The sequence below is a fragment of the Leiobunum rupestre genome, chromosome 2 (assembly GCF_980474605.1).
Source record: "Leiobunum rupestre chromosome 2, qqLeiRupe1.1.hap1, whole genome shotgun sequence".
Classification (NCBI taxonomy): domain Eukaryota; kingdom Metazoa; phylum Arthropoda; class Arachnida; order Opiliones; family Sclerosomatidae; genus Leiobunum; species Leiobunum rupestre.
In genome coordinates this window covers 69,872,915-69,893,949 of record NC_143385.1, presented here as the reverse complement: position 1 = coordinate 69,893,949, position 21,035 = coordinate 69,872,915, and the positions used below count along the sequence as shown (strand labels likewise).

The window sequence follows — 21,035 nt, the reverse complement described above, 5'->3', positions numbered from 1 at the left end:
ATGGTAATGTTTTTTACGGGGGGGGGGGGGATAGTTAAATCATGGACTGTAAATTTTAGAGGACGAGTAAAGCGTAGCCTTCCCCTGTAGAATTTTGGTTTCCCCGAGCATCAATCACTTCGAACTAGAGAGAGAGAGAGTCCGTCAAGGTCATTTGTACCACGCATAGAGATAGACCCCCCCCCGCATGTTTTCTGGAAATCGGGCCGACCGAATGACACGCGCTTTAGTTTTTTTTACGACCTTGAGCGACTCCCGTCAGCCTGATCGGTGAACGGGGCGTAAAATACCTCGGGAAAAAATTTACAGTCCGTGGTTAAATTTCGGCTACGTTCAGTGAAGCTTAACGGTCTTATACCGTTTTACGTTTGCGTTGATTCCGTTGAGACTTTTTATCCTGTCTTGTTGAACGCTTTTTTAAGATTGTTGTAATTTTTATAAAATATCGTCTGCTGTGCCGTCCGCAGCTAGCCTTCCCGCGTGCTGTGACGTCACGATTCCGTTAAACAACGAAGAAACCGGCTGGAAGAGCAGGTTCAAATGTTTCAGCAACGGTTCAGCAACGCTACGTCACACCGGAAATGGAAAAAAGCGTACAGTAGAAAACCGGTTCCGAAATACTACAACGCTTAATTTGTTGCAAGCTACTGAACGTAGCCTTCGTTTCATAGTAAGAAGGGCGCCAAAAATCTCCCTTGCCCGGGTGAATAAAATTTCTTGAGCCGGCCCTGGGTTAATATATAAATATATATATACCACCTTTCAAATATATATAAAGAGAGATATATATATATCTATATATATATCTCTCTTTATATATATTTGAAAGGTGGTATATATATATTTATTTATATATTAGTTAGATAAATTTTATTTCGACGTTTTATTTTTCGGCTTTGAAATTACACGATTATTGAAATCCGGATTTTCCCAACAATAGACGGTTATTACTTCGACTTCATCAAATTTCAGATATAAAAATAACAAACAATAGACCCTAATTAATTCGGGTTCCATTTTTTTCGAGACGTTTATAAAATTATAATTTTCTAATTAAATATATTTCATATTTGATAAATATAACATTTTTTGATGAAGGCACTTCCAGAATCGCGATTTCTTTACTCAAGATTAATTGTAAATTTATAATTTTCAAATTAAGGTGTGGTTGACAATGATATGTACGTATTTTTTTTACTATCAATGTATGTAATACTAAATTTGGAGAAGATAAGCAGCTCATCTATTTTAAATCGTCTATGGGAAGGAATTTTACTACTGCTTAATGGTAAGAGATCACGGTTTTGAGATAAATTTTTAAATCAATTATAAAACTAGCTTATTTGAACCATAAATTGAGATATTAAATTCTTATGAGCGTGCTCATATAAGAAAGTAAAATGATCGGTTCGTATCTATGTTATACTGCGTCATATTTGGAAATCAGTAATAGTATGTGAAGTCACACTTTTAATCAATTTGAAATTTCTTTAAGCCGTTTAAACTAATACAAGTGGTTTGTTCCCTGATGTTTTAGTTGAACTAATAGAAAAATAAAATTTACACTATGGATATTCGTTGTGGAAGACTTAAACCCTCTATTCTGAAGTTGAAATGAGGTGACGCGGACGACATTTTATCCACTCCTCTGGATAGTTTTTCAAATATGGCGACGCGAAAGACTGTAACTTTTTCTTCGGGATAGTACTTAAATAGGGTGACGTGGAAGCAATACAGGGTGTTAACTAAAAAACGATACATATCCAATTACTCAAAATGTGTTTTATGCAAGAATTCGAAATTTGCAGGTTACATAGAGGGTGCAGGGGGACAAATGACAATGACAATTTCAATGACCTTGAACCAGGTCTTCAAGGTCATTCAAATTTTATCTCGAGAACTGTTAGGATTAGAAGAATGGTTCCAATTAAAAATTTGTTCTACGTTTAATTTTAGGTCTAAACGGCTTGAACCCGATCTAAATTGACTAATGGGAAGCCAAGAAATGTTAGACCAAAAACCATCAGGTTGTGTGTCGTATTCTAATCAAGACACGACATTTAAGGGCTTATCGTTTTTTAGTAAACACCCTGTATATGCCGCTAATTACACTTTGTTGTTTCATTTTTAAGAAAGGTAATTTGCGAAACGAATTTTAGTTTTAACTTTTCGAAGAGTTAAGTAAAAATAGGTTCATTTACGTGAATTATTGCTGATATAAGAGTTTTTATATTAAAGTTTTCTGGATTGTTATAAAAATCCCGAAGCTAACCATTTGATTAAAATTTATCTGGCAATTTCATTTAGGATTTTAGATTCACTAATTAAAAATTGATGTTTGAGATCATTTTGGGCACGGTTTAATTTTAAACTTGAGTTGCTTAAGTCCCCGTTTTCAGAAATGACGTCACTTTTTAAAAATAAACAGTTTCGGTTTTAGTTTTCAGCCTCAATGGATCAGCCAAGCGAGCGATGGAGTTTTGAAAATTTAAAACCTTTTTTTATCGGTAACAGTTTTTCGGACCCACGAACCCCGTTTAGAACCATCTCACAAACTTCATTTATCAACCATTGGATTATTTACACTCTTAAATTACCTTTTTAGATTTTCTTGGATACTTATTAAATGTTTTATTAGGTCTACCTTGTAATTTCGAATTTAGGGTTTTAGTAAAAATGTTACTAAACATAAATGTAGTAGTAGTTTTGAAGATTTAAAACTTGAGATAGTTTAGTATAATTTCTATTCTTGTTGCCATGAAGCAGAAATGAAGTTTAGAAATATGTTGTGAATGTTAACACGTGTAAAAGATATTCTATTGAAACGTTGTTATCTTTAACTACGTGTCTTACTTTTTATTAGGGTGGTCCGAAATTTCGAAGTTTTAAAAAGTTAAAGTGGCACCCACTAGTTTTTTTCCTTTATACAAGAGAGGAAATTTCAAAGGATTTGGGCTAGATTTAGAAGTAGCTCAACGAGGTTGAAAGTAAGCTATAATATCTATTCTTTCCTGCTCAAGTGTGAATGTTACTAATATCCACAACGACTCTTTCCATTTAGATTGCAACGTTTTTGAATAAGATATGGCTACAAGAGCTAAAACCCAAGTTTACCTAGTTGGTTCTTATGTCTCTGAATTGGCAGGTGGCAAACTTCCTTCTCTACGTATGGTACTGGGCTTTTTTCTTTATCGTTACTACGAACTCAAAGCAACTATACGCGAGTCCTCAACAATTACAATAATTGAAACTGCCAAATTTTGGGAAAAAGCTAGAATTCCAATGAAAACATTTAAGAATTCTCTAGGCAAACTGGAAAAGGTGTTCGAAGAGAGGAGACTTCTGAAGAAAAATAAAGGGCGACAGTCAAAAACGCAAAAAGCTAAAGAGAATAGTTTTAAATCTAAGTTAGATGACATCTTTGATATCGCACACGCTAATGCATTAAGTTTGATGACCATTGCCGAAGACAATAGAATTTTTACTTGCTCACAGGAAAAAGGAAGGAGAGGGACTATGGCAGGTGTAGATTAAACCCTTTCTGCAAGGGAGAAGAGGACAGCCCTTAGACATAACCAAGAAGCTAACCGTCGTTTGGAAGAATCTCGAAAGAGAAAACATGCAATTCCAATGTCGGATCTGGTTTCATCTTCCAGTTCGAGCACTGAAGACAGTGAAAATGATGGAGAAAAAATACAATTGCAGATATACCATCCTCTTCGTCTAAAGTTAAGTGTGGACGGGAACGTTGGAAAACCAATCTTACTCCACATTTGGCTGCAGCATTAGATAGATCAAATGTCTCCGATCGAAAAGCAACATTTGTAATTGCTGAAACTGCTAAGAGCTTAGGTGAAAATGTGGAGGACGTCACTCTGAGCCGGAGTTCAATTCGCAGACAGCGAATGAAATACAGATCTGAAATGGCGGCGAAACTGAAAGCAGAATTCAAAGGGGATGTTTCTCTAGTTGTTATTGGGATGGAAAACTGCTTTGTGATTTAACTGGAAAGGAAAAAGTCTTGGTATCAGGAAAAGGGACTTCGCAGTTGCTGGGAGTCGCTAAGCTTTCTTCTGGAACCGGTGAAGCTCAAGCAAGTGCAGTTTACGAAACTTTAAAAGACTGGAACATTGAAAAACAAATTCAGGCTCTTTGTTTTGATACAACAAGTTCAAATACAGGAAAATACAATGGCACTTGTGTATTACTGGAAAAGAAACTTGAAAAGAAACTGCTTCATTTGGCATGCCGACACCATATTATGGAGCTCATATTTGAAACAGCCGTTAAAATTTGCATGGGACCTTCATCTGGTCCTGATGTCCTTCTCTTCAAACGGTTTCAGAACAAATGGTAGAAAGGTATGAACCAAACCAAATTCGATACTTCAATTAGCGATGTAAATGTCACAAGTTCACTACTAGATGTCAAAGAGTACACTGTAAAAATAATGGTTTTCAAATGGTCTGCTAAGGGTTTAAAAAATATGAAAATATCATATAGGGTTTCATTGTAACAGTTCAATGGTTTAAAAGGGGTTTATACTTTTTCAGAAACCCCTAATGGTATTTATTTTTTTCTCGCTATTCCATTTATGGTTTTAAAATTTATAAATAGGCTAAATGGTATTTAAACGGAGTAAATGTACACCGTTAAGGACACTTTTTCTATTTTAATTAAAACAAAAATTAAAGTCCATTTATTTCACAAAAATATCTATTTAAATAATATAACGTGATATGTTTTATTGGGGTCATAAACAAGTTGATAAAAATCGTTGAATTAGTATTTTAATTTAAATTCCTTTAGGGATTTTGTGTAAAAATAGCAATTAACGGTCTTGGAACAGTTTAGTCAAATTTAAAAAAAGAAAATAATATTTTTATTTATAAAAAAATTAAAATAAGTTTGCATTCCTGATGAAAAATGTAAATTAATAATAACTTTTTTAAAAAACGTTATAATTTTTATTTTTAAATTAGCTTAAAAAATGACTTTTTAGAATGTAGTGCGCAACGAGATGGCGTTGTGGTCGGAACACAAGTTACCGTTTCATATTATTATGTAGTGTAATATTAAATATTTAACGTTTTAAATGTAACTGCTAGATGGCAGTTGTCGAAAAAGATGACTGTATTACAGGGAAGGTGGGATAATGGGTTTAGAAAATTTTTTAAACACTTTTTCGCGCATTTTTTCACCAGTCAAATCTGACCCTCTTGCTTCCGCATAGTTCGGAGCCATGCTGGGGTCCAAGGACGAGGTTGAGAATGGGAGTTAAGGGGAAAACCAAACTTAGACTGGCCCAGCGAAATTCCGAGAAACACACGTTTTTATCTAAGCAGAATCGAAAATAGGAAGCTATTTCTTTTGGAATTTAGAGTTTCACATTTCGGATAGATCTCGAAAAATTCTTATTTTATATTCTAAGTCACAATATTTTAGCACGTTTAAAACTAATCCTCGTTATATATCGTACACCCTCGGGTTTAATCTTAGAGAGGCTTGCAAATATCCAAAATTTCAAACAAACAAATACACATAAAAAATTTATTAAATACGTATTAATTATTACAAATTCATGTAATTTCATTTTAATTCACTTTATTGAATATTTATACTGCAATCGTACAATTTAATTTTCATAGCTTACAGATTTTGACCTAAGGGTAATATAATCGGTCTGATCGATATTATATGCGTCTAATAACTCGTAGTGCTTTTCACTTCCAGCTTTAATGAATTCCCATTTTTCTGCCATTTCTTTAACAACGTAAGCATGTAATATTTTAGAAAAATTTATAGCCTCGTATATAACACCAGCCATTATTGGTGACATATTCAAATAGAAAATAAACTTAATTTTAAAAAATGATTTAATTTCGTTTTTATCAGTTTCATAAACTAGAAAACTTCCCGTTGAATAGTATACATTATCAAACGTAACATTGGACGTGGAATAAATTTTATCTGGGAATTCACCACCAAGAACTAGTTTTAATGTGGCAGGTAAATCATCTCTTGAAATGAATTTCCCAGCTGATGGGCTTTGCATACGACTAGACTGTTCGGATAATGTATTATAACACTGCAAATATTGATGTCGTGAGGACAAAGTCTTAGTTATATTTATGGAATTATTAGACGCTTTTACAATTTTTTTAAAATAACCGTGCTTACTTTCAAAACGAATACACGAAATTGACTTTAGAGGACCAAATTTTTTAAACGCTTTCGGATAATGAATTAAGTAGTGAAATTTTGGTGTCATAATTTCACTACCAATTACTGTAACAACTGAATGTAAAAACATTTCTATTAGGTTTTGTAGTTTTGGTAAAAAATTTAGATGTAGGTGTGAAGCGTATATGTAATCTACAATTTCTCTAAGTTTCAGGTAAATATCCCAATGCAAGTCATTCGCCGTCGGCAAGTGTTCAAATAACATAAATGGCAAAAGACGAAATAAACAAAATATCTCACTGGCTGAGCCCTTTAAATGTCCATTTCCCGAAATTGCCGGTCTAATTTGAGTTTCCAGGCGACTTGACTCTGTCTTACCATATCGGAAAGTTTTAATAATTTCGTTTAATTTGTCTAAAGTTAGGTTTGTATTTCGAAACATATAATTAAGAATGTGTTTTAATATTTTTGGTATAACGCCTTCGTTCAAATCGTGCATTGGATCAGGGGGTAGTTGTTGCGTAATATCGAATCCCACAATGTTCATGAGCGCACTCTCGTTCTTCACGCCATATAATGATTTTTCATTGGGATCTCGCGCGATACTTCGTAAGTGGTACAAGTGTCGATCCAGTGTTCGCAATTGTAACTGGTTCGCTTTAATTTTAGTTGGTATTTTTTCATAAGTTATCATGCAAGTTCTGCATATCCTACCAGAACTAAAACAAGCGTTAAAGCCGCCAAGTTTTGCAAGACCTAAATTGTCTCCGGAAAACATAGCAACTGTGACCGTTAAATGGATTCCCTGACTTTCAATGTATATTCCATCTCTCGCCATATGATTTAAATCATAAATAAGAGGCTCAAGAACTTCGTGAAAGCCATAATTATCAACGTCAATTGACTTCGCTAAAAAAACTAAATTTATGTCACTCAACTTTGATCTGTATTTGGCTTCCAAGTTCAATACTGAAAAATAGCATCCCAGTAATTTTAATTTTCCGCGTTTTGAGCCCAAAGGATTAGCAGTTTCGAAATCATCCAGATATATTTGTAGTTGAATCGTGTCTAACGAGAAACTAGAGTTTTTCTCTATACTGGTTTTGTAAATGTTACTCTGCAGAAAATGTCCCACACACTGATCTGGTATTTTTGAAAGATCGGCATGTTTTTCTAACTGAAGATCTGACGAATAAAGTTTTTTTATAACTTTCGAAATTGGAACGTAATGAAAATGACATTTATTTTCCTTGTTCATTGTTTCGGTGAAAGTGTATTGTATAGGCTCAATTAATCCATATTCTGACTTGCAGACTTCTTTTATTTTATAGTTTGAATTAAGATTCTCAAATGCTTCACCAACTTCTACACTTTTTGAAAACAATTCAGTTTCTTCTATATTTACGTTATTTGAACGCAATACGGTAAGTAAATTTTCCTTACTTGTTGATAGAATGTTCTGACAAAATTCAAGAAGATCACTAACAAGTGATTGTACTACAGTACGAGGAAGATTGTGAGCTTCGCGATATTTCAGGATAATTTTTAATAACGTCTCTCGAACTTCAGGCAGTTTTATCTCTTTTTCGCTTCTCACCTCTTCAGATTCATTTGAATTAATTTCAAGCTCTTCTCCTGTTTCTTCATTATCAATAATATCATCATTTTGCAACAGCTGATTATCACTATAGCGGGGAGGATTCGTTTCTAAGGCAGATCTGTGTTTATGTTTTACGTGTCGATGATAAGTTTTAATTTTTGTAAAAGATCTTCCGCAATTTTCTAGTCCACAAACTATACTAAAATTCCGGTCGTGGGAATGCCTGTTTAACATGTGAGTTAAAAGTGTCAAAAATCTTTTTGTGTAGTAAGTACACCTTACACAGCTGTATAATCCGGACGACGCCATATTTTCACGAACGTTTGCTTGTAAAAGAGAAAACGAAGAACCTGGTCGACGAAAACGCTATTTGGTTTTTATTTCGTTGCCCCAGTGCACAGGGGGGGTACCAAAATTTTGGAATTGGGACCTGGGCGCCGCCGCTCCCATCGTGGAACGACGGTTAACGGTCACGGCCCGGTGACGGGGGGGGGGTAAAAAACGCCCCCATCGGCCAGGATCAGCGAGTAGCTTTTATAGTATTCTACCTTGTTCGTGAACTGTGGAGCGAGGGCAAGCGGGTGCGGAAAATATGTGGACAGCTCCGGCTCGCTATTTTGGTTGAGATTCGTTGGACCATTTTTCCGAAAGGCACGGCGAATACACTCTTTTTTGAGAATTTTGCTGGGCGCGTTCTAGTTGAATTTACCCCCCTTAACCCCCATTCTCCATATCCTCGGACGAAAGGCCCGAGCCTAGACCCTTCACCGGTGGTTCCAGGTAATGGCCGACTAGCGGGCGGCCAAAAAGAGGGGTCGAAAAGACCGCGAAAAAGAGTGTACAGATTTTGTAGAATTTAAACGTTCGCGAACTGCGGAGCGAGGGCCTTACTGATAAAACAATTAAACGCCGTATTGATGTTACCCGTTGTTAGGCTTAACTTACATTTCAAGTGATAATATAACACTTAATTGACGGATTTTGAAATGACGTTTAGCGCGCGACACTACAGGTACATGTCTTGGACACACAGCCTTCTTTGCGTGCTTTTTTGACCATAACATGTAGAGGTATTTTCACGCGCAAAATGAATTTTAAAGCCGTCAATATTGAAAGCCTGTTTTTAAACTTAATTTCCAGACCACGCGCTTTAATTAAGACATTATAAACCGATCGTATTTTAGTAACCACAATTTCCTAGTACAGTTTATCGTAAGAGTAGAAGGGTCTGGAGGGGTCTGGACATCACTTTTGATTTAACTAGATTTCCATAACGAAAATACCTTCCAGTTTTCCGGTCAATTCCAATAACTACGGTTCATTTACTTCTGGTAACACGAAAACATGTAGGTTACATTATTAAGAAAATATGAGTCTACCGTCCAACTATATCTTTAAGTGTCGCACTTATATGACAAATTTCGGACAGATATCTTACTAATTAATGATTTTATGCTGTTTAAATGTAATACGGGCAAGGAAATAATAATTTCGCCTTCTTGGCGAACTGGTTGTAGTATTAGAAGTGGGTCACTGGAACAGTTTTGGGGTCGTAAAGCGCCGTACGATTCTTCTTGACAGTGAAGGCTCTACTGAACAAGGTCAAAAATAAAGAGTTTTCCATGTAAACCCAATTCAGAAATTGAAAACATTCCACTGGTCATTGTTGGCGACCGAGCTCAAAAGTTGGTGGGGGGGGGGGGGTTTCACCCGCGATGCTATTTCGCATGTATGAGAGAGATAGTGGGGATTGTTGAAAGGAAACTTTCCCAATACAAGGCAATATCATGTACCGGCTTATATTTCTTCGCGCGAACCACGGGGGAAACCCAAAACGTTTCGCTTCCGGGTAAACAGACGGCCTATCGTTTTTACTCTTCAGGCTCGTATCATGCTAACGCGTTATTTTACAGTTCAATCGTAAAGTTACTTTTTGGATATTCGTGATTATAAGTGCTCTATCCATTTTTCTACTATGAGTGAGTGTGCAGTTTTATTATTGTTGTGCTATGGCGAACAAAAAAGGAAAATTTGGGTTAAAGACGAAACAGTGTCATCATTTTTGGAGCACCTGAAAAGTGATGAAACTTTGTCGGACTTTACTGGACCAAATATAATTTATCAGGTAAATGTTTTTTTTAATAAAAGGAAAAAGTATCATAACTCTTGATTCGCAAGATAAAAAGTACAAAATTATTACAAATTGTGCAGTCTTCCAACGAATATCCCGGAGGAAACGTGCTTCGAATAGAATCAATAACTATTAATTGATAATATTTATTACCAGATTTACGATGCAGATTTTGAAGAGTATGTGGACTTAAATCAAGCAAGCATTTTAACAAACAAATCAAAAGTTAAAGTCGTTTTAAAGATGAATAAAATTTTCAATTGTTGTGAATTATTTAAAAAAGATATCAAATGTGAAAATAGTTTTATTTTCCTTCTTGAAATTGGGTTACCATAGAAAGAAATACAAAGGCGCTTCTCTCTAAAACTCCTTAATCACTATATAGTCGTATCTCCGCCCATAATAACAAGTTTAATAAATTGGTTTTAGTGTTTACAAATTTAATATAAACTGTTATTTTAGACTTCTGGTAATATCCAGCATTCAATGGGTCTAGAGATAGGAAGCAGAAACGCAGTATCTTCAGAGATTAGTCAATTTTTCTCTACTATATTGGTTACTCTCCCTCCACTAGTCATATTATCAGTAGTAAAATTAAATTTTACATTATTTAAAATAGTGAGGCCTTTTGTCTAATAATTCTAATGGGAACGCAATATTCAATTTTGAATATAACAAATTCATATTTGTACTTGTACTTTATTGTTCTAAATAGAACAAAAGATCAAATGACAACTCTGAATTGCCTGCTGAAAAAAGAGGTAAAACTCTTGAAACTCAACAATTAGATGAAGTTTCTACGTCAGAGGAGCATTCGGTACGTTTAGCAAACCTTACATCAATCTATCCCATTATTAAAATTAAAACTATTTTCAGATGAATGGAGCAACGCTTTATGTAGATGAAAATGATAAAGAACCTGAAATGATTGCCTGGTAAATAAAATATAAATGGATTAGTTATCGTTTTATTATCTAACTTATAACTAAATATATGGTTTATAAATATTTTAGGGTTGCAGAAAATTTGAAAGACGGTATTAGCATATTTCGTTAGTGCTGAGAAATACAAGGGACTGGCTCCTAAGGTTAAAATCACAATGAATAAAGAGCTTCTGAGAATTTTGTTTAGTGATATAATTAAGAGATTTGGTTTGTAAGTACCGTAAAAAATTTCAGTTTACAAAATTAAAATTTTTGACGTAATAAATATCACTTCAGGTATCCTTATCACGTTTTTGTTGCCATACAGCTCGTTATGAAGTACCCTCATTTAAAATCCGAACCAGGAGAAGGACATGTATACATCTTTAAACAGCAAAATATCTCAAAATGAATATTAATTTATTTTATTTAATAGGAAATCTGGCTGCAGTCCTTGAAATCTAAATTCAAAAATTTCAGGAAAGATTTGAAAGGTATAGCGATTGTTGAGGAACACAAATTAAAATTCGGAAAGGCTTCATATAAAAAAGTACAGGAAAACGTCGCAGCTTCAGAAAACGACTGTATAGTTAACGTTGAAAGGGTTCAGGTAGATACAATTTTTAATATTTTGTTTCTATTTTAACTTAATTTTCATTAGTTAATTTCTTTATTTTTTAAGCTTTATGATATGGAATCTTACGAAGACGAGGACAGTATTGCTGTTCATAAATCAGTAATGATGATTGAGCTAAAAAAAATCAAATCGACTGGGAGCTAGTTGATACAAAAATGGACAAAACAATGTCTGATAGAAGGCAATTGTTGAAAGAGGAAGCCGTTGACAAGGTATTAAGAGAATACCCAGCGCTTGCAGTTGCACGACAGGTATAAGAAATTACAATATTTAAATTTTTTTACATTAATTTTCTTTTTAAAGCTAAATTTGGAGTTCGAAAGAGTATCGAAAATAAATATTGAAGAAAAACTAGATGAGGCATTAAAAAAATACTCCGAAAAAATTTGGTGCTTCGCTAAAAAAGAAGTGGCTAATTTGAAAGCTGATATATTAACAGAAGTTAAAAAGGAGGTAGACCCTGAAAAGATGCAAAGTAAACTTTTAATATTTTTTATTTTAATAGTCACATAATTTTAATAATATTAATTAACCTTCCCTAGGCCTCAAGAGGTCACTTTCTATTTTGCTTATTCCAATCAGATTTAAAGAAAACCACGAAAAGTTTTTTTTTCCCAACGGTGATCCTTTACGGCTTCCCAAAGTGCCGGTTCTTGTTTATTCAGGAAGTAAAATACTTGCAAATGGAAATTACGAACTCTTTATAGATCGAATAAAAGTGGCCGATGCTTCTGGATTTCCCACAGCAATTACCATCCTCATCGCTAGCTATTGGATTTTCAATATACAGTACCCGACGGAGTTATTTAAAACTTATAGTTTTATTGAATCGTGTTACCTTGATTTAAATTTCACAAAATGTGTCGCGCAGGTGAAAAAACTCATTACGACTTGTAAAAAGTAATTGATTAATCTAAGCCTGTTTCATAAAAGTACATATTCAACATAAATGAATTGTCTTATTATTAAACCTACAATAACAAAAAGCGCGCCATTAATGGTTTGTTTTCATGCCGTAGTCTATTTCATACGAATCCCATTTTAGCCGGTTATTAAACCCACAGTAGAAAAAATCGCACCATTGAGGGACTTAATTCACACCATAGACGGTTTCATATCAATCCAATTTGAGTGGAATATGTAACCCACAATAGCCTAACACCCTGCATATAGGGACTGAATTAACACCGTAAACGGTTTCATATGAATATGATTTAAGTAGGTTATTAAACCCACAGTAGAAAAAATTGCACCATTCAGGGAATTAATTCACACCATAGACGGTTTCATATCAATCCAATTTGAGTAAAATATTAAACCCAGTACAGCAAAAAAACGGCATTTAAGGTTTGAATTAACGCTTTAAAGGGCCTAGATATTTACTCTTATTGGTTTGTAAGGGGTATGTATTGAAACCGGAAGGGGTTTTTAAGACCCATTATGGCAAATATTCATACCAATTCGTTTCCAAATTTAAACCCTTTATGGTCTTAAGAAAAAAATTACAACACCCATAAGGGTCGAGTACTAAACCCTTAAAGGAGTGATTTTCGGACAAAACTGACCAAACCTTTTAGGGTATGAACACATACCATTATTTTTTACTGTGTATCTTGAATTTTTCCATTAAAAATTTGAGTTGCAAAGATACTCTCCTAAGAGACGATTACAGAGAATTTCTGGAATTGGCCATAATTTTTCTCGGAGATGTTCCTCCTCAAGGAATTCGTTTCAATGCCCCTGGAGCGATGCATCACGCAAGATGGATGTCAAAAGTACTTTATTCTCTGAAAATATGGATGTTCCGTTGTCAGTTCAAGCTTACCAAGAGAGAAGAGAATGGTTTGCGAGATATTTGCATATTTGCTGTTCGAGTGTATATAAAGGCTTAGATCACGGCTCCACTACCAGCAGAGGCACCTTACAGTGATTTGGAACTTCTTAAGTCTCTCCTAGACTACTCAATAATAAATTCTTCTATATCCAAAGCTACCTCGAAAACGTTTGCTGGACATCTCTGGTATTTATCGGAAGAACTCGTTGGGTTGGCACTTTTTGATAGTCGAGTCCCTACTTCGACAAAACGACTGATGGTGAATAATATACAAAATAAAGATAATGCCGGTGAACGTTTTAAGAGAATAACTGTAGATTTAAAGCCATTTAAGGAAAAGAACTTGGAAGATTTTAACACAAAGAGGTCCGGAATATTGTTTGAACGAATGGCTATTCCGGATGTATTTCTTCAAGAAGACCCGGATAATTGGAATAATTGTATGGATTATAAAGAAGGCTTAAAAATAGTTCGAGCCATGAATGTAGTGAACGATAATGCTCAAAGAGGTGTTGCTCTCATTGAACAATTCAATGGTAAATTAACTAAGAATGAACAGTTACAATACCTGCTACAAGTCGTCCAGGAACATCGCCGATTATATCCAGACGGTCGTAAACAAACTCTCAGTTCAAGTTAATCTTTAAAAATTATCTTTTTGATTTACTGAATATGGAATTATTGATGTAAATTATTTTTAAATTTTCATTAATTATAAAATATTCATATTAGTTAAATTTGGTTTTCTTCATTAATCATTATCGTAGTCATTTCACATGTTAATTTGTTAACGTAAAACACAAATACTTCAGACGATTTGAGCTACCACTTAATATCGCATGATAAAGCTAAAACGTTTTAGGACATAAACTAAACCACAAAGGAACATTTTGAGAGGTTGCCATTTACACATTTAATAAAAAAAAATAAACCCTCTGACATTTGGACCACCCTACTTTTTATCTCGTTAGTAAGTGTCATATCTTTACGTTTCAAAGCCGAATTCCCTATCGTAAATGTTTCAGTTAGCCTTACTAGCAAAATAAATGAACTAGTAGTAATACTTCAAGAAAGTTAACTAAGTTCTACAATCAAATAGGTGTTTGCCTTTTGAAGAACCAGACTAGTTTATCGCATCGTTAAAAACGACAAATCAACAAAACATACACTTTCATTTCATTATTATATTAATTGGTTTTGACCTTTCAAATTTTCTTGAGAAGGAAAGAATATGAAAGCCTTAACCGTAAAGGCTCCTTTTTCTGAAATTCCTTAACCCTCCCCACATGGGAATGAATTCGTTTGAGCAATCGGTACGCCACTAGAAACGTTTGACAATTCAGTTTTAATTTAAAAGTAAATTTCATATTTTACCTAAAAATGTACCGATAAAATTTTAGAATTATTATAGTTTTTAATGAATAGAGCTAAATAAAGTGTTTTCTCTTTTTGTAGATAAGCAACTTACACCGATAAATTGTTCTACTTCGATTTTATTAATGTTTATGTCCACTGTTGGAATAAAAGTGGTTTTGGTGCACTTTGAAGCAAGGTTTTCGGCATCATTGATATCAATCGAACAATGCAATATTGAATCGTTTAACGACGGCTTAAAAAGGAGAAATGAAACAATTTATTTTGATCCTTCTGACTATGCAGACTATATTGCTCCGGTAAATGAACTCAGTGTTCTGAACCAAAGAATGACGCGCACATGAGAAATTCTAACAATACATGTAGTTTAACACAATTATAACATTCTTATTTACGTTTTTTTAATACGAAAGTTTTACCCATTTTAAATAGCTATTACCTAAATATTTCAGAATTGAAGTGGTTTATAAAATAAATTTACTTCTGTAGAGCTTTAAAAAAGAATAAACTGTTTACGTTTTATAATTAAAATTGGAAATTAATGAAAATTGAAAAAATAAGGAAAAATAATTTACTTACCGTTGAATGTTCTTTATGGATTTCCAAGGTTAATTGGAAGAAGTAAATTATTAAAAGAAAAAAATATGCCCGATACACGATGCTGTTTTAATAAAGTTTAATTTTAACCGAAGCTTTAAGACGTGTGCTAATAGTTGGTTTTTCTGGATTTAACCATGATTTAACCAATCTGTGACAAATGAAGTAAATCCCGACGTTTTAGCATTTGAACGTCATTTAAGTCCATTTGGAATTAACCTAGACACGAACTTTTTCATTAACTTGGAATCAGGGTCTTATAGTTCGGCCGTTTGCTTCCGTCTGGGAACTGATGTTTTAAATCTGTCCATTTGTTTCAATCCGCGGACGACCAGGTTCTTGTTGTCCGATAATCCTGTTTTGCTTTTGTTTTTTTATTTAAGAAGAAAATTGTAGTTTTCAGTTAAAAATAACAGTAGCCAAATTATATTGCATAAGGAGGCTAATCCTATTACGAAGAATTATATTGAGAATCGTTTAGGATACAATTTTAAACACGGTGAGGCACCTTTTTAAGGTTTAACAGTGTCTCATTTTGAGATAAAAGCAACATAATTAAAAAGGCTTGCTCAGGTTTGTACGACAAAATGTGCTTTTATTATCCAAGATGATTAATTTTATACTGATCTTGAAAAATATAATTCAATTCATTTCATTTTCGATATATGTCGGATCAGCAACTTATGTCGAAAGACTTCCGGTACTTTTTTGGTTTAAGTTTTAATTACTTATCAAAAAATTAATTCTTTATCAAAATTCAATTATTTTGTTTTTTTCTGTGAAATGCCTATTATTAAACAGAAACAAATTTATTTCGCAGCGTTTTCTTTATAGTAACTAAAACCTTATTTTGACAGATAGTTGTTTAACGCTAAATTTATTAAAGTGGTCGTTAGTTCAGTGTCATATAATCAAACGGATTTAAAATTATTTAAAAAAATGGGCTCTATTGAAGGCTCAGAAATATTAAAATTTATTATAAATGCTTTTTTTAAAGTTACTGGAAAAACGTTAATTGAAGTAGTACATCATACGTTTGTCGTCAGAAATGATCAATCAAATTATTTATTGTTTTCAGGTAATTCCACTTAAACTCTTAGGTGATATTAACATTCTTTCTAAAGAAGATATATCATTGTCGCACGAAGAAATATTTGCTTCCAGACGAAGTAAATTGAAAAAAAAAAACATGTAATGGATCAGTTAAAACATTTGATTAACACTATGTATATGTCAAAAGAACCATTTCGAGTTCTCTATTTTGGTTTCTGGATATGTAAAATTAAATCGCATATCTTTCCAAAATTTGAACTAATGAACAAAAGGTATATTAACAATTAAAATTCAATAAGATAATTTTAGTTTATAGTTGACAATTATCGTCCCCTTAAATTGATTCTTTATTAACAAAGCTTATTTCCAAGATTTTATGAAAAGATAAAATGAAATTCGGATAATAATCTGTCATATTCACACATAATCTAATTTTTGACTTTTGAAACAAGTAAGAGCTCAAATGATGCATGTTTAAATGAAAATACTGAGTTTTTTTAAAACCAACACAGGTTAAAGAACCCTTAAGATGCAAAATATTATATATAAATTTTAGGATAATGGTCAAAAGCGTATTTAAAATTGGTGTTATTCAATATTCCCTCTTAGAATTCTGGCCTTCACTGAAACTGGACACAATACACCCTTTAAAAATGGTTGCCAGCGACTTTTGAAACAATCTGAAGTGGTTAATAAATAGAAACCAGTTGCTTTGGATAAAATTTCATTGATATTTAAATATTACTCATATACTTGACTCTTTTCAATTTTGCTTCAACTTCTCGAGAATTTGCTACATTTATTATTTTTAAAAAGTGAATAATATTGCAACAATTTAATTTCAACAAGCCTAAAATGTTGTGGATATTTTTAAAAACATTTAGCTTTTATGTATATACTATATCTATAATATCAAGGAAGACGTTAACATTTTTTTTAAATTTGGCCCTTATATTTAAGTAAAAACGTTAATGAACAATAAAATAAATATTTAGAATTACTAAGTGTGCTCTTGTTAGGCCATATATTATCATTAAAAGCTTTATCAGACGTCAATCATGAAATGAATTAATGATTAAATTTAAAAAGGACTTTAAAAATTAAGCACGACTTTCAACCCAACTGGTTTACAAGTAAATAACAGATGTGTGTATATATTTTTTGAGAATTAGAGTAAGCTAAGGTGAGTAAATAATTATCAATTCGTTATTTCAATTACTTATCATCGAATTCAGAGCTTAAAATAGCAAGGGTATTTTAGTTAGAGTGTCTTAGGAACGTAGGATAGTTAATATGTTACCATTTTGCATTGTTACTAACTAAAATAGGAGTAAAAACGGTCTATGTTTATTCAAGTGAATAAAAGAATGTCGACGATTAAATGATACTTTGCTTAATACATTTTATATGAATACCAGGATTTCTTAAAAATAACATTTTGTAACTATTTATAGCGGAAAGCTCTACCAAATTATATTGAACATATTTGTGCTTAGGTACTATTTTGAGTTTTACGTCGATAACATTGTAAGCATTGTATTTACCTTAAAATTATTCAACTAAATAAAAACAACAATTTGTTGGTTAAATCTTCAAGATCTGATTATTGTGGCTATAAACTTACACATTTAGCCTTCCTCTTAAAGCACACAATGTTATAATATATATAGTAAACATTTAACATTCTTTATCCGAAAATATTGCAAACATTTAGCAGATAACATATTTGGTGAATAATAATGAACACTTTTAGCATTTAACATTAAATAATGGTATAAAGCGATAATGTTTATAATTTGAAAGTACGCTTATGTCCTTTTACGTTTTTAAACTCATATAAGTCCTGGTCACTTGTACAATTTTATTTCGAAAAAATGAATTATGTATATATATAAAAACACCATGACCTTTTCGAGACGTCTAGTGTACAATGAACGAAACCCTTTGAAATCGCGGTGAGAAACTAACAATAATGTGTTTACACTTTTATTTATAAAATAAAGGGTAGGTGTAAGCAAACAATAGAAACGCCCAAATACAGAACAGTCTGTACAAGGTGTCACGGTCATTTAAGTTCACATAATCCACCCAATGTATTAGGTATATTTTGAATATTAAAATAAAATTTGAAATTTTTTCCAATCATCTTGTACATCAACTTAATAAACGCCATAGGAATTTACAAACGGAGATATTAGCCTAAACTCATTATTGTGCGTCTATTTCTCGCAATCAAATGATGGGGACTTCATACGTTTTTTATAATATGACTAAATAAAGGTGCCTACAGCTATTCAGCCCGGTAGAAATGTTTCTGTAGTTAAGCCCTTAAGTTACTGAACTTTAAGTATTGTGTGCAAAAACAATAAGTGGGGGAATATTACATTTTGTATAGGGCCATAGCACCGGCATCTTTGAAAAGGAACATCAATTTACAGCCGGAAGTAGTGGCGTACTCCTGTAATCCCAAGCGTCTGGGAGGCAGAGTTTGTGTATAGGGCTATCTTCATAAAAGATGTCAAACTACAGAGCAGTCTAGAAATTCGGTGAGTAAGGTATTTACAGAATGTGGAATCTGCATGATTAATTATTAGATTAAGTTCGGTTATTTCTTTTGATAACCTTTAATTATTTTTATGCACGATATTTGAATTCATTAGCAGTTTCACCAAAGGATATTAGTATATGCACAATGAAATCTGTGAGATTTGAAAGTAACGAAATTTTGTTTCGGAACATTAATTATATTTAAAATTTTGTTTCGGAACATTAATTATATTTAAAATGTTGTTTAATTTACAACAAACTAAATGTGATTAATTTTAATTTTAAAAATAAATTTTAATTTTATTTGAAAAACCCAGCACAGTGAAAAGGATATCGGCCAATTAAAATACACCTTTAGAATTTGAAGAAATTTAAAAACTTACTAATAGCTCGTACCGATAGGTCTTCGAGCAAACAAAAAGACGCGAAACTCGGACCAAATAGATCTTCGAGTGAAAAATTATATAAAATACTTATTCGCTAATTTTATCATCCTTTTATAAGTAATATTGTCCCATTTTAGAGTTTCTCTTAGCTGTAACTGTGGTGATAACGTACTTCCTAAATTATTATTAGAAAAGTTTTTGCGCCCCTTAATAAACTATTATGCTAAAGATGTATCTGATAGGAATGAGAGAATTTAAAAAATTAACTCGAAACCATTATCGGGAAAGGTTTTAAAGATTTAGATATTCCGTGCTATGAAAAGTACCTGATCTTATAATTGATTAGCTTTGTTTGAAAAACTAAATTGATGGCATTGTTCCAGCATGTGAACATGCAAACTACATTCTGTGATAAAATTATGCTTTTAAAGTATTTAAAAAAAATGTAAATGTAGTTCCTATTTTGCAAAATATGCAAAAAACGTATATCAATAATATTGTTACGGTAGGATGAGACGACAACAAGTTATTCAATACAAAATATACTTTATTTATAAACATACAACAATAGCTTGAAGCGCGAACTGGTAGACGGGTCGATCGACGAAGGGCCAGCCGAGGGAGTTAGATTCCACGCCGTAGGAGGCTTTTCACGAGAAGCTGCGTTTGTTCAGCGTTAGTCCTCTCGCTATTGCCTAGACGACTGGAGCGAGCTTTTGCAGCAGGCGGTCCAGTCGTCCCGTCAGAGAAGGCTCAGCCTATTCGGCTTATGAGGACAACCTCATCAAGGCCCACAACCGATTTACCAAATTAACCAAAGGCTTTGAAGCACTCATCCCAGAAGAAAGAAACAGACGTTTGCGCCTTGATTCCCCTCTTGTTCGCCACGCCATCAATGACATAGTCCAAATTTGGAACATCTACACAAAGCAGTCAGCGCTATCACCAACCAATTTATTTACCTTTGACGCGCTCCGTGGGACCCGTGGTCACGGCGCGAAGATCTACAAACCCAGGGTGAATACCCGCCAGAGACAGTGGCATCTGACTTACCGATCCATTACCTGCTAGAACTCTTTACCGCAAGCCGTAATCAACTGTGCAACCCGTCGATCGTTTAGAAAACATGCATGGGCATACCTCTACTCTCAATTATAATGTCTTAATACCGCTTAAAAATTTTTAAAAATTATTCGTCCTTTATATGTTCAGTCTATTCTTTGGTTTGAAACTCTAACTTTATGTACTCATCTGTTGCTCACCCTGCTGGCTGCACACAAGCTAATATAAGCTTAGTAGCTGTATTTCTGAAATAAATAAATAAATAAATGTCACTTCTCTTCGGCCTACACCGAGAAACGTCGCCCTGACTTCGGAGAGACCCGGCCTTTTATAGTGGCCGGTGACCTTCGGCCCCTTTGTTATGAAGGACTATAAAGGCTACGTCTTATCGATGATGCTTAGTCGGTCCGTCTACCTATCCCTAGTTACGCGTGACAAATATTGTGACTCAAAATATTAAAAGGTTTTAAGCATTTTAACATGATTCTTGATTTTATAGTTTGTCCCCCAAGAAAAGAAAATTCCTTATTATTTCAAAACTTCAAGGTTTATCCCAAACTCGTGACAAATAGCGGCTCCATCTATCGGGAGAAAAACTAACTAGTAAAATATTTCTTAAGGCCGCCCATTCTTTGGGGAGCGGCCACTGGCTTTTTATAATTTAGTTGGCTATGGTTTGACCTTGAAACAATTACTATAGCTTTAGGT

The 21,035-nt window shown here is 33.4% G+C and overlaps 1 protein-coding gene across 1 annotated transcript; it reads right to left on the bottom strand.

Moving 5' to 3' along the window:
- Positions 1–5,635: 5,635 nt before the first annotated feature.
- On the bottom strand, positions 5,636–8,092 carry LOC149958898 (uncharacterized). The gene has a single exon (XM_090167276.1). The coding sequence runs from the start codon at positions 8,090–8,092 to the stop codon at positions 5,636–5,638; it is 2,457 nt and encodes an 818-aa protein (XP_090023402.1).
- Between the last annotated feature and the right edge of the window lie 12,943 nt (positions 8,093–21,035).

Bases quoted from the DNA above. Each gene is read 5' to 3' on its own strand.
- LOC149958898 (XM_090167276.1), bottom strand. From the start codon at position 8,092: ATGGCGTCGTCCGGATTATACAGCTGTGTAAGGTGTACTTACTACACA.